Genomic DNA, 13948 nt, shown 5'->3' on the forward strand with positions numbered 1-13948 from the left:
CCAATAACTCACATCTGACCATCAAAGACCACAGGACCTTTTTTATTGCGTAAAAAAATACATATTTAGCCACCGGACAGAATGCCCCCGCCCACTGTAAAAAAAGATTGTGAAAATTGCTAAAACTATAGAAAGCAGTGAATGAAAAAAAAATAACACTCATCTTTTATTTACCTTAATTAAAAGCTAAAATATAAACCTTGGTTGTAAAAAAACAAAGTTGTCCTTTAATGCACTCAATCTGACTATTGCTATGCTGTCTGTAGAGAGCATCGTGCCAGTCCTTGTGAACACCTGATAGACAACTAGAGTCCTCAATTAGAAGTTACAATTTCTTCATCATCCTGTTCGTTTAAGAACCTTTCTTTGGTCAAGTCTGGAGTGACATTACTCTTGATCAAAACAGGGCAAGTGGCACAATGTTTGTTCATTTCACCATGGCTTCTCCTTCATGTACAATGGACACATGCTGTTTGTTTTTTTTATCAAGGTGTCAGCACTGCTTTGTGAGTATTTTGTTGAGAGATTTTTTGGATAAGCTCAATCTATTCATTCTGTTTTTCACACAGTGCCATGTGGTATATTTTGTATTGCCTTTGTAATTTGCCATATTAGCAGTTGTTGATTGTAAAATCTATGCCAAACAATGTCTTATGTGTTGACTGTATTTTTTGTAATCAAGTTTTGGCAACCACATGCTGCCGATAATTATAACAATAACTATGCTTGTTAAATAGCCTACAATATGTAGCGGATTACCCTTTTACGTTCACTTGTTTGGGGTGCCAGCCGGCTTTTCAACCGACAATTTTTTAGAGTGAACGACCCACCAAAAGGATACACATTTGGAAACGCCATGCAACCTGCATGTACCACACAACATGAACCCATAAATTACACACCACACAGTCACAAAGAGGAAAAGACCCAATTCAACAAATTTCAATACAATTCACATTAAAGAAAATAACACACAGTCATTGTTTAAATCAGAAAATACCTTATTCATTCCTCAATTCATAGTTCAGATCCACTTCCAAGCACGAAAATACCCACAGCTAATAGTTCAGTTAATCCAAAAAATCAAAAAATAAATGCTGCTTAGGAAACAGATCCACGGCCAAAATAAACATAAATAACCCCCTTCAAAACTCCTCCAACCTCCGCGCTCCGCCTGTTAAACGCTGTTAAAGTCCAGTGCTTTCTCTGTTCAACGTGAGAGAGACACGACCGATGATGCCTTCCATACCTGTGATACTGTAACCTTACTAGTCTCTCTGTCTGAATTGTCTGAATATATTTCACTACATCCAATGGCTGCCTGTGTTCTGAGTCTGGTTTTTCTTTGTCGCCTTTTATGAAAGTGTCTGGTACTTTGTGTGGGTGATAAGGAAAAAACAGCTCCATCAGCCTGTATTGCTGCTTCTGTTGTAGTAGTTGTTATGTTTTGTTTTGTTTTTGTCAACTGTCTAAATGTATGAATTCTGCATTTTGTAATTTGTGAACCCCCTTGAAAACGAGATGGTACATCTCAAGGGGTTAATCATGTCAAATAAAATGGACACATCACTGTGTTTCACTTTGTAAATATGTGGGGTTCCCCCACCTGCCACCTGATCAAAGTTAGGCACCTATGATGTACATTACCAAGAAACCAGAAGATTCTGTTCTATACCAGAGGAAAACAAATACTTTTTATGTGTTACTCCCCGGCCTAGGGGGAACCACAAAAAAAGTGGGACTCCCCCCTTTCCAGCTCTCAGGAACCACCAGCAAAAAGGATTTACAGCCTTTTTAGGGGTTTTATTAAAAATTCCGTGACTTCAGAGTGGGTTTACAGTCAAAGCAAAAGGAACTAAACATAAACCTAAACTAATCTATCAAATCAAAAGGAACCAAAGAACAATACATTACACCCAATAAAAACACAGGGGACATCTAGATCAACATAACGACTTCCCACCCCTACGAACCCAGGCTGCTAAAAATACGGAAACTTCTAACAAACATTCTACTGTCTTGCTAGAAGTGGAGAGAGGAGAGCCCAAAGGCCTGTGGAAAACCAGCCTTTTGTTCCCTCTCCCAAGGCTGGAACCAATCAGCTCCATGCATCTGATGTGTGTGTCAGGCACGTGTGTGGGTGTGTGGGACAGGACGTGCAATAATCCCACAACTTCCGCCTGCGCAAAAGGGTATGGTCTAGTTTCCTATAATCATGATGACTCACTCTGTGTGGTTAGCCTGATGATGCAATGTGTGAAAGTGAAGGTAAGTAAGTAGGCTAGTTCCAGTGGATATATTCTCTCTCTCTCTCTCTCTGATTCACTGAATTCTCGAATGGTCTTTGGTCACAAGGAAGGTATGTATAATAGGCTATTTTATACAGTGTTGGGCAAGTTACTTTATTTTAGTAATATATTACTATGACTTATTACCTTCCTTTTAAAGTAATACATTTCGCTACATATTACTTTCTGAGCAACAGTAATATATTAATATTACATATTACTTTTTAGTTACTTAAAAGAAAAAAGCTAAAATTGAACAATTAAATAATCTAGATTTTGTATTATTATTATTAGCCCACAAATTATTTTTGGGACACAGAGATGGGCAAACATTTAAATTATAAGATAGGATTATAAATTACATTAATGAATCAATTTATTTAGTTAAATTAATCAATTTATAAATAGACATTACCTTCTATAATGTAGCCTATAATGACATGACAAGACACAAGCCTCTTTCTATACCTTTTTTTTTATGAGTCCACAGAACAAGGACTGCATGAGCAGCATAGAATGCAAATGAAAGTGCTTGCAGATCTGCTATTTTCAAATGGCTGAAATGTAAGGTTATGGATGATTTTATTTTAATATAGTACAAGAATAACTATCTGTGAAATATAACCCATTTATTTCACAAAATAATGTGTTGGCAAATTACCAATATTTGTACAAAGTTATTCTGGTCTCAATATATGTCACTTTCAGCCCTGATCTTCACTGACTGAAGTTGGGGTCACATGAATCACATTAGATTCACAGATTAGAGATTTTATGTAAGTTATTTTCATTCAAATGAAATTAACTTGCACTAATAATGACTTAAGTTGATTTTTCACTATTTAAAATATAATATATCTTAATTATTAGTAATTATAGCTTGCAAATTGGCTATTTTCACAATTTTAAATTGTTTTAAAATAATAATAATAATAATAAAAAAGAACATACAAGGTTTCCATCCGACAGTGACAATATATAGCCTATGGTTCTGTATCAGTATATGAGTCAGTTTTAGCAGATTTAATTCTAATTGGCTAATATGACTGCCTATGAATTTCATGGCCTGGGTAGGTAAACCTGGCCTGGCGGAGATATGCCCTGTTGCGCACAGCAGAACAGGTGAAGGCAATGAACTTAAACGAGGATTGCCCTGTGCAGAAAAAACGTCTCAAACTATGTCAAACTGTCACATTCTAGCTGCTGAAATACATTTTCCATTTAGATCATTGTTGGAACAGAACATGGATGTTGTTTACAAAAGGATTATTTCTTGTCCATTTGTTTGTGAGGTGAGATCACAGATTCTCTCTACTTTTGGGTGATATTGATAGCATATAACTTTGAATTTGTTTGCAGTATTGCTTACTGTACTGGATATTAAGAATTTGGGGATTTCGCTGTATTTTGTCAAATGCATTGCTAATGATCAAGACAAAATAAGCGTCGGGTTTTTGTGGTTAGATGTGCACACTGCGCTGCCAGCCACTGACAATCAATTTAATACCTTTACTGGGCTAGATGCTGCGGCTTTGTGGGTGGATAAAAAAACACCTTCACTTAGTTTGGTGGGTAACGCACAAAGTAACATGGTAACGTAGTGTCATTTTAATAATATATTACAGCTTCTCCTTGTAGTTATGCGTTATATTACCCGTTACCGCAATTCGGTATTATTACGTTACTAACGCATGTTACCCAACACTGATTATATATATATTTCAACTTCAACTTGGTGTCACACACAGTTTATGGAGTAAACTGTAAAAGAGTGGGTGAAATGATGTGTTTTGTGCAAGCTCTCTCTCGGACTCTCTCTCTATATGGAAGAGATGAAACATATTTCCCAAACCAATGGTGTAATGCATATTTGAAGTTAAGCTCTTTTCGGTGGAGGCGGAGCTGCTCTGGCTGCTTCCCCCGCTTGCTACTTAACTCTGTCGCTCCAGTATGACTCTCTTGTCGCCTGTAGTCTTTAATGCAAACATTGGTGTTTCAATTCAGAGTGTCTTAAGTCCAACCCCTGAATAGCTCCAATCGGAACCTCTCCGCAGCTGATCTCCGAGAGCCATCGGGTGCTGGCAGGTGACGACACCAGCGTTTAAATTGCTTTTTTTAAATCAGCCTGTGCCCTGTGGGCTGATATATTTTCCCAATGCAATCTTATGGGAGCAGCCTACTGCTCATGTGGACACGGGTTGACTGGCCACAGGCTGATTACCTGACCTAGGCTTCCCAGATATTAAATGTAACACCACACGCCTTCACATCAATGAATTTCACATCACATCAATAACATTTTTTATATGGCTTTTTAAAATCAAGTCAAATTAGTGCAGCATTAATGGTTCAAAATGAGTAATCTAAATTCATATAGGTGTGCGTCACAAAATAACAAAATAACCACAAAATATTAAATTTAAATATACTGTCTTAAACAAACTAACATATGTCTAAAACCTCAGCAATGCCAATGCAACAAAATAACTCCTCATCTAAGCAGTAGCAGTGATGTTAGGTTTTCAATGTCTCCATGCTAGTGGGTGTCAGGACCCAGGACTGGTCATTTGAATGGGTCCCAGTCCTAATAAAATAAAAATAAAACCTTTCCCCATTCAAGGCGCATGCATTGTTTTCAAGGCAAAAAACAATGCATGTCACTCTTTGCCTTTCAAGAATATTCAAGCCAAAAAAGTACCATATGTCACTGCTATGTGCTAAATACTAGTGCTAGCCTAAACTCCAGTGATATTTATAGTTTTAAACTCTCTAAAGCAGGGGTTTTCAACTGATTGTGAACCAGGGACCACCGCCCTGATTAAGAATCAACCTGGGGACCACTGTTGTGTTGGGTGAGATTAGAGCTAAGATTAGTGCTTTGCTAACACTTGCTACTGTATGCATGCATTCCATGATACATCCCACTGTTTCTCAGGTAACCGCCTTCCATTCCGACATCTCACTACCGACTAGTGGCTTCCGTGTGCGGTTAGGTTAGGGTTAGGGTTAGGTATAGGGTTTGTTAACGTCGGAAAGGCGACATGTCGGAAAGGCGACATGTAACCGTTTCTCAACCAGTGGTCCATGGACTACACAGACACATGCAATTATATGGCCACATTTCCTAATAATGATGACTCCATCAGGCAATCCGGTACACTTCTCCTTCTTGAGATTCTAACTCCCTTTTCTGTGGAAATTCTTGACCTCCGACTTCCCAGAAACTGACAACATTGACATGTCATCATAGGTCGATAATATGCACTGTGTAATGTGCACACACACACACACCCCACACACCCTCCCCCTCGTCCTGGCTGCACTGACACAGACTGAGTGGTTGTTCAGCTGGGACTTTTTTCATCATTCGGCCGTGTGCGCGTAGGCGCACGCTACAGGGAACATTGGATAGGGTTCCTTCTTTGACGAATACAACGTGTGGCCAATTGCATTTTAGGAGGAAAAAACAACAACCAGCTAACCTAAAAGTAACTTGTACTTTTCAGCCTTCCTTGAAATTTACTCGAGTAAAAGTAAAATATTTGTCTTGAAAATGTACTCGAGTAAGAGTAATAAGTATCAAAGAAATCTAATACTCAAGTAAAGTACAGATCCTCAGAATATGTACTTAAGTACAGTACTCAAGTAAAATTACTCTGTTACTGTCCACCTCCGATTCTCTGTGATCATAGTTATAACTCATATTGATACATGGGAACTAAACTTCTTTCTTTCTTTCTTTCTTTCTTTAGATATGAGGATGTTCATCATGACGTACAATCAGAGACATTTCTCAAGTCTCCTTCTAATATCAATTTTGTATCTGCTCAGCTACACTGGAGGTAAATTACACTGCAATTAACCTACTGTTTATGAAATTGAAAACTGGTGTAGCCCTTATTACATTAATTGGCGAGCGCAACAGCTGTCACTTCGTGAGAGGAACTGGGGACTTTCATCATAACGTTTAACTATAAAACTTCGAAATTAAGGAAACATGTTTAGCTCAGCATCATTTATATACCTTTAGTTAACTTGGCATATGCTTAATATTTTTATTAGATGATCGGATCATCCGTGAGAGTACGATTTGTAAACTATATATATATAAAATGTGTGTGTGTGTGTGTGTGTGTGTGTGTGTGTGAACTAGTTTTTCATAGAACTATTTTGCTACGAGCGCCCCAGGGCGCTCGTAACAAACTGCTGCGTAGGACAGCACTCATGGCTATGCCTCTCCCAGGAGTAGGCGGGGAGTAGGCTGCGTGCATGCTGTTGCCCGAATGTAGTTTTACCACACACGTAGCCAGTTTAGATGGCACGCACGGGCACAACCACCTGCTACTAATGAGGGTAGAGCGTAGGTTTGGCCGAGCCCCAGCTGTGTAGGCCACGCATGACCTGAAATCTACGTGCCTGCTATGGTACTGTGCAGCCTGTGACGACACACGTTAGACCCGTCGTAGGACCTGCGCAGCATCTCTACGAAGCATCTCTACGAAGCTTTTTGGGAAACGCGGCCATTGGCTATTGGCTGCATTCAATTATTCTGAGCTAAATCTTTACCAATAAATGACAATATTATTCAAATGAAATATGTCACAATAATTAATTAAAGGGACATTTGACTTTCAAACATGTTTGGGGTCATTTTAAAGTCCACTCAGGCTTTTGTGAGGACCCCAAACAGTTTTTAAAGAGATATTTCACATTCAAAAAAACTTTGGGTAATTTTATCGTCTACTCAGGCTTTTGTCAGCCCCCCAGACAGTTTTTAAGTTGCTTGATTCAGTAATTAGATATTTGATATACATTTTGTAAGACCCCTTCCTATACAAACCCATTATAACTTCAAACTGCATTTTAACCATGATACTGTACCAGAACCAGAACCAAGGACGGGTGTTTTTGATGAATCTACAGTGTAGATTCATCAAAAACACCCGTCCTTGGTTCTGGTGACTCATACTGCCCTCCTAATACGTGAGGGGGCCGTGTTTTTCCGATAACTTTTTTCATTTATTTTTAATATTTGTTTTGGAAAATGAAAAAAATTAAATACAATCAAAAAATTAAATAAAATAAATGAAAAAAGTAATAGAAAAAACATGTATTAGGAGGGCAGGGTGAGTCACCAGAACCAAGGACAGGTGTTTTTGATGAATCTAACATGTTAAAAATTGAGTTTGAAGTTACAATGGGTTTGTATAGGAAGGGGGCGTGTCTAACAAAATGTATATCAAATATCTAAATAGTGGATCAAGCAACTTAAAAATTGTCTGGGGGGCTGACAAAAGCCTGAGTAGACGATAAAATGACCCAAAGTTTATTTGAAAGTGAAATATCCCTTTAAGTTGCTTGATTCAGTATTTAGATATTTGATATTCATTTTATCAGACACGCCCCCTTCCTATACAAACCCATTGTAACTTCAAACTCCATTTTAACCATGATAGATTAATCATTCATTCATCATTCTTTTTTTTCCCCATTCATTTTATTGTATTTATTTTATTGTATTTAATTTATACAAAATAAATGAAAAAAGCAATTGAAAAAACATGGCCCCCTCACCTATTAGGATGGCAGTATGAGTCACCAGAACCAAGGACGGGTGTTTTTGATGAATCTACAGTATCATGGTTAAAATGCAGTTTGAACTTACAATGGGTTTGTATACTGTAGGAAGGGGGCATGTCTGATAAAATTAATATCAAACAACTAAATACTGAATCAAGCAACTTAAAAACTGTCTGGGGTGCTTACAAAAGCCTGAGTGGACGTTAAAAAAACAAAAAACAAACATGTTTTAAAATGAAATATCCCTTTAATTTCTCAGAAAATTCGAATTGTTCCACTTATCCACACATCTTACAATTTAATTTCATTTAATTTCATTTAATTTCATTTAATTTCATTTAATTTCATTTAATAAGGTTTGGTTCTTGACTTTTACTCTCTCCTCTATATTCTTACTGCCATTGCTGCTATGACACCTGAATATTAACCTGACTCCTGTCAAATGGAAGAAGCTTGCGACACACATTTTGTTTCACAGAGGGAGGGGGGTTTACCAGGCTACCTGAATATCCCTCCGGGGATCAATAAAGTCTATCCACCTGTTTCCTAGGCTTTTCACTGTGTTCCACTTCCTGTCTTTTGATCCAATGAAATCCAATGAAACCGGTCAGATGACTAATGATATCCAATGAAATCCGACAGGAAGTGGAAAACACAGCCAAGAAACAGGTGGATAAAAGTCAAGCAAATCTTATCTTATCTTATCAGGGAATTGTCTACAAGTGAAAACATGTGCTGGAGGTGATGCTGTTCTACCATGTGAGGTTGATCCTACCATTGATGTCACTGACATGGCTGTAGAGTGGTCCAGACCAGGCCTACCACGCGATCAATACGTGCATTTCCAGAGGAACGGGTTAGAATTAGTTGACACTAAGAATCCTTCCTATGAGGGAAGAACATCTCTCATCATGGATGAAGTGAAGAAAGGCAACGTGTCCCTCAAACTCTCCAGAGTGACATCATCTGATGAAGGAAACTACACATGCTTAATTCCTGAATGTCAGAAAGAATTCACTGTTCAACTGATTGTTCAACTGATTGTTGGTAAGTCTTTGTTGAGATTCAACAGAGTAGCACTGCCCGGCCCCTCTAGTGTCTAGCATAATGCAGAGCCATTGGCTCTGGCATAATCAGCTCCACGTGTAAGACTGATTAGACAGAACCCAGTCATCATATTGTTGGTTGAAATTGGTTAGTACCTGCCGATGTAATCATGCTTTTCTTTTTCACATCTATTGTTATCTATGTCTCCACTATGGCCACAGATATGCTTTAAAACTATGAAACACACACACACACACACACACACACACACACACACACACACACACACACACACACACACACACACACACACACACACACACACACACACACACACACACACACACACACACACACACACACACACACACACACACACACACACACACAATTATATTGGCCACATCATTTTTAATACCTGGGATATTTCCTCGACAATACATTGACCCAATCCTAACTATTAGGAACAGTGGGCACTGCTACCTATTCTAGATCAAAAGTTATGTAAAATTAAATGCACAACATTGATCTCGCTCACACTACTCTGTAACAAAATGAATTAAACTGATTTATCCTCCACAGAACCTAGTCAGGCTATTGCAGCAGTGGATTTGGGAATTGACATAATGACTAAATCAGGAGAAAAGATATAGAGAAAAACAGAAACGTTGGGGGGGTTGTGGGGGAGAAATGTGAGATTGAATCTTGTCATATTAAGACAAAGGAGAAAATAATGCAAAAAAAGTTATTTGTTTGTTGTGTTTATCAGTGTTCGTTGTTTAATTCTGGTATTTCTTGTTAATTCCAGACTGTGGTTATCCAGAAGGTAGGTAACCTGCTGTTCTTGTTATTTCATTTAGTGTTTTTCTGAAAACCTTTAAAAACATTTTAAAAATGAAGTTGTATAGGCCTATATATAGCAACATTTACACACAGAGGTGTTTCCAGCTTGAAAGGTATAACAACTTATAGGTGTTCCAGGTCTAAATGGGTTAATCTACAATTAACCACTAATTAACTGACCCACTGTTACCTATTATATATGAAATAGTATGAATTAAATTAACTCCTGCTACCTATTGTAGATCATACATTATGAAGGATTTAATTAACCTCTCTCTCTCCACTAGCGTATGGTGGGTTCTAACGTGGACCGGGCCAGATTCTTAAACCGCCCGCCAAACCGGGGGGGGGGGGGGGGCTCGCGCAACGACGGCTGATAAGTGACAGTCTATTGAGAATTACCATCAGCGTTAATGCAAGAGAGAGACGTGAATAAAACACAATAAAACTAATAAAACAACTGTTTACCTGGCAAGAGAACCGGTTTGACGGGGAAACCGTTTTTTAATGGCCACCCATTAACTATCCGGCCGAATGCAAATGAGCCCGATTTGAAAACAAAGGCGTGCTAATGTTGTTATGTAGATTTTTTGTTTTTTTTCCCCCTGGGGGCAGTGGGGGAGCAGAGTTTTCCAGACCGGGCCATGGCCCCATTGGCCTCTATGACGATACGCCCTTGTCTCTCTCTCTCACTCACTCACTCACTCACTCACTCACTCACTCACTCACTCACTCACTCACTCTTGCATGCATGGGATGAATCTTGTCACCTTAAATCAAATAAACAAAGAGGTTGTCTCAAGAATGCAGGAAATAAATGTGTTTGTTGTATATATCAGTGTTGGTTTAAAACTGGTATTTCTTGTTAATTCAGGTAAGCTGGACTCACACCGTGGTTCTGCAGAAGGTAAGTAACCATGCTGTCTTTCTTTAAGCCTTTTAGGCCGGGAAGGGAACGCATGTGTGTCATTTTAAGATTTCTTTGGCTATTCAAAAATAGTAGATATACAAGCTCATAGCACGGCACCAAGTGCCGCGCTATGAGCTTGTAGATCTGCTATTTTTAGAAAAATCATGACATTTTGTGCAAATCTTTTATATGATGTTTTAACTCACATCTTTGCTTCTGGGGGTCCCTGGAACAAAATATTTTTAGATGGGAGGGGGTCCGCGGACAAATACATATTATTTTGCGGGTCCTTGACATGAAAAAAGGTTTGAAAACCATTGATAATATTGTAACATAAGTAAAAAAAATAAATACAAAAAAGACTTTAGGAAAAAAAACCTGTTAGGATTTAGAAGACATTTGTAAAATCCCTAGAAGCAAAGATTTGAGTTAAAAACTTTCGCTTTAAAAAAGTATATATATATTCAAACTAAAGATTTGCACACATTTTCACGATTTAAAAAAAAAATAGCAGATCTACAAGCTCATAGCGCGGCACTCGGTGCCGCGCTATGAGCTTGTATATCTGCTATTTTTGTATAGACTCCGGGCAAAAGGCGTGGCCAAGCTTAGGCTGAAGTAGTTACGGTGGCCATATTAAGGGAGCTCCATAACAACAGCTAGTATCAACAACATTGACAGTTACCCACGAGTCACGACGTGTCCTGAACTACAGCGAATTTATTGGTAAAGGACAGAAGATGGACCTGGCAATGCGTGACAGAGAGTTACCATACAGAGAGAAGCTGAATGCAGACGCAAAGGCACGCTACCTGCGATCAGTGTTGCCATATTTTGCGAGAGAAATAAGCAACCAGGTCTATGAAAACAAGCCCAAAAGAAGTGGCTTAGATACATCGACTACTTGAAAATAGCCGATCTACAAGCTCACGTGAGCTTGTACATAGGTTATTTAAAAAAACTCTTGCAATAAAATAAAGAACATTTGGAATATTTTTTAAAACATTCTAACAACACAAATGCTCCCTGGCACAAAACATTTTCATGAAAAGATTTGAGAACCACTGGTTTAATTTTTTTTGTTTTAAAAAAAAAGCCTAAATAAGCAAGCACCTAAATAAGCCTAAATAAGCAAGTACACTTTATAAATAAGCCACAAAACTACTAATTTTACAAGCAACTTCACATAAAAAGAAGCCCAAAGTCGCTTATAATAAGCCGACATGGCAACGCTGATGCTGATCCTAACCTCGCCTCCAACAGATGTTTATATTTTATGTTTGATTGTGTGCTGTCATGCTCGTTTGAGCTTATATGTGTTTGGGAATGTTGTTGAAGGTTATGTTATTTCGTCAGCTGACACCCAAGCCATACTACATTTATTTGATATCTCCGACGTCTGAACACTTGCTGACAGACAGACAGCTGTTTACTCAGCCACCGTGACCGTGAGCCACCCACGTTAGACCCACGTTAGACTACGTTTCTCAGACTGGACACATAGAGAAACACAATTTAGCTGTTAGCTCAATCTCATTGTATGTAAGATACCCATTTGTATTTAAGATACCCATGCCAAGCCGTTTCTTTGATATCTCCGACATCTGATCTCCAACAGCTTTTCCTCCAGGTTGGAAATGTGTGCAATTTAACTTTTTTAATTTAACGTCTGAAACCTTGGCATTGCATCCGATAATGCAGCACTGTCGTACCATTGCTAAATTAGAGCAACAGACAAGTTAGAGATAGATAATAATGTACACCGTCTACTTGCTGGACAACAAACACAGGACTACAGACTACACTACACTACTCTACACTTGTGGCAGCTGTCAATCTACTCCCTCAAGATGGCGGCGGAAGTGGCACGATTTAAGGGCGTGGCGACCATGTTACGTCGCTATGCCCGGAGTCTATAGCCAAAGAAATCTTACAATGACACAGATGCATTCCCGGTCTTAAAGGGTTAATTCAACTCAATTTACAACATAAGGATTAGTAGAAGCTCTTATCCAGAGCAACTTGCTAAAATGTACTTAACCATGAAAATTTTGTATCAAACTGAACCGAGTGTGTGTGCGTGTGCGCGTGCGTGTGCGTGCGCGTGCGTGCGTGTGTGTGTTTGCGTAACTGTATACTTGTGTATCGTATCATTGAGTGTTAAAAAATCACTGATCTATAAAAGCTATTGATTATTGAGTTGTAAACAGTTGATCATGGAGCTGTAAGGAGGATGGATGACTGAACTTCTGTTCTTCATCTTTCACTTCTCTCTTCTCTCCTCTTCATCTGTCATTCTATCTCTGTAGATTTCTCTACAGCTGGACGGTTTCCCTGGTGGGGTGGTCTTATCATCACCCTCAGCATCATCATCATCCTCAGTGTCCTGGTTTATAAGAGACGAAGCATTCTGGAGTTTAGTCGCAGCAGATTCTGCACATCTGAAGGTCCAGCTGGTGACGAGGACGGCAAAATGTTTCATGTTTGAATTCATGCTCTACTCTGAATATTTTTTTTACATGCGGTGGCCTATAGCAGGGGTTCCCAACCTTTCTGTTACCCTGGACCTGCTGACAGTTCATAAAATGTTCACGGTGGAGGGGGGGGGGGGGGGGGTCGCTCATCATTCGTACCAAAACTCAGGAGACAGTGTGTATATATATATATATATATATATATATATATATATATATATATATATATATATATATATATATATATATATATATATATATATATATAAACCGCTCACAAAATGTAAGGAAACTTGAATTTGGGCCATTTTATCTCCCCTTTACTAATACCAATCAGTAAAGTGCTATATATCATTTTTATCGGTGATTAGTCACCTTTACAACGAGGTACAGCTTGTAAGCATCGGGCATTCATGGAATGAGCAACACAGGCAAACGTGTGGGTAGCGCCGAGCAAAAATGTGCCAAAATGGCCTATCAGACTTTTCTGCTGACATTCAATGTCGTGACATTCATGACATTCAATGGGCTTCAGGTGTGTGCCAGTCACAGGTGTGTGACTGCCTCACAGGTGAGTGACTGGCACCTGAAACATGGGTTGTGCAACTTTGTTGAGTTTGTGTATGCTCCAAGCAGCAACACTGCCCCCATGGAAAGATGCCACTTTTGTCAGGATAAGGCCCGTGCAACAGGGCAAGTGAAGCTGGTGTTCCGTTATGCAGAGTGACAGCATTATTTGGTGTTAGCCCTGGTACCATTTCCAAACTTAGGACTAAGTTCTGTGAGACTGGTGAAGTCAACAAGGA

General features: G+C 38.9%; 1 protein-coding gene across 1 annotated transcript; it reads left to right on the forward strand.

Moving 5' to 3' along the window:
- Positions 1 to 6049: 6049 nt before the first annotated feature.
- On the forward strand, positions 6050 to 13227 carry LOC311052129 (myelin-oligodendrocyte glycoprotein-like). Its single transcript, XM_084066935.1, has 5 exons — positions 6050 to 6130; positions 8577 to 8915; positions 9724 to 9741; positions 10633 to 10665; positions 12978 to 13227. Exons 1-5 carry the CDS (start codon positions 6058 to 6060, stop codon positions 13154 to 13156), a joined length of 642 nt encoding a protein of 213 aa, XP_083923061.1. The 5' UTR covers positions 6050 to 6057; the 3' UTR covers positions 13157 to 13227.
- The last annotated feature ends 721 nt before the right edge of the window (positions 13228 to 13948 follow it).

This window comes from Gymnoscopelus microlampas, assembly GCF_963454915.1.
Source record: "Gymnoscopelus microlampas genome assembly, chromosome: 9".
NCBI lineage: Eukaryota > Metazoa > Chordata > Actinopteri > Myctophiformes > Myctophidae > Gymnoscopelus > Gymnoscopelus microlampas.

Coding starts and splice junctions, on each gene's coding strand:
- LOC311052129 (XM_084066935.1), top strand. CDS start 6,058: ATGACGTACAATCAGAGACATTTCTCAAGTCTCCTTCTAATATCAATT. Junction 6,131..8,576: donor TCTGCTCAGCTACACTGGAG/GTAAATTACACT, acceptor TTATCTTATCAG/GGAATTGTCTACAAGTGAAA. Junction 10,666..12,977: donor ACACCGTGGTTCTGCAGAAG/GTAAGTAACCAT, acceptor CTATCTCTGTAG/ATTTCTCTACAGCTGGACGG.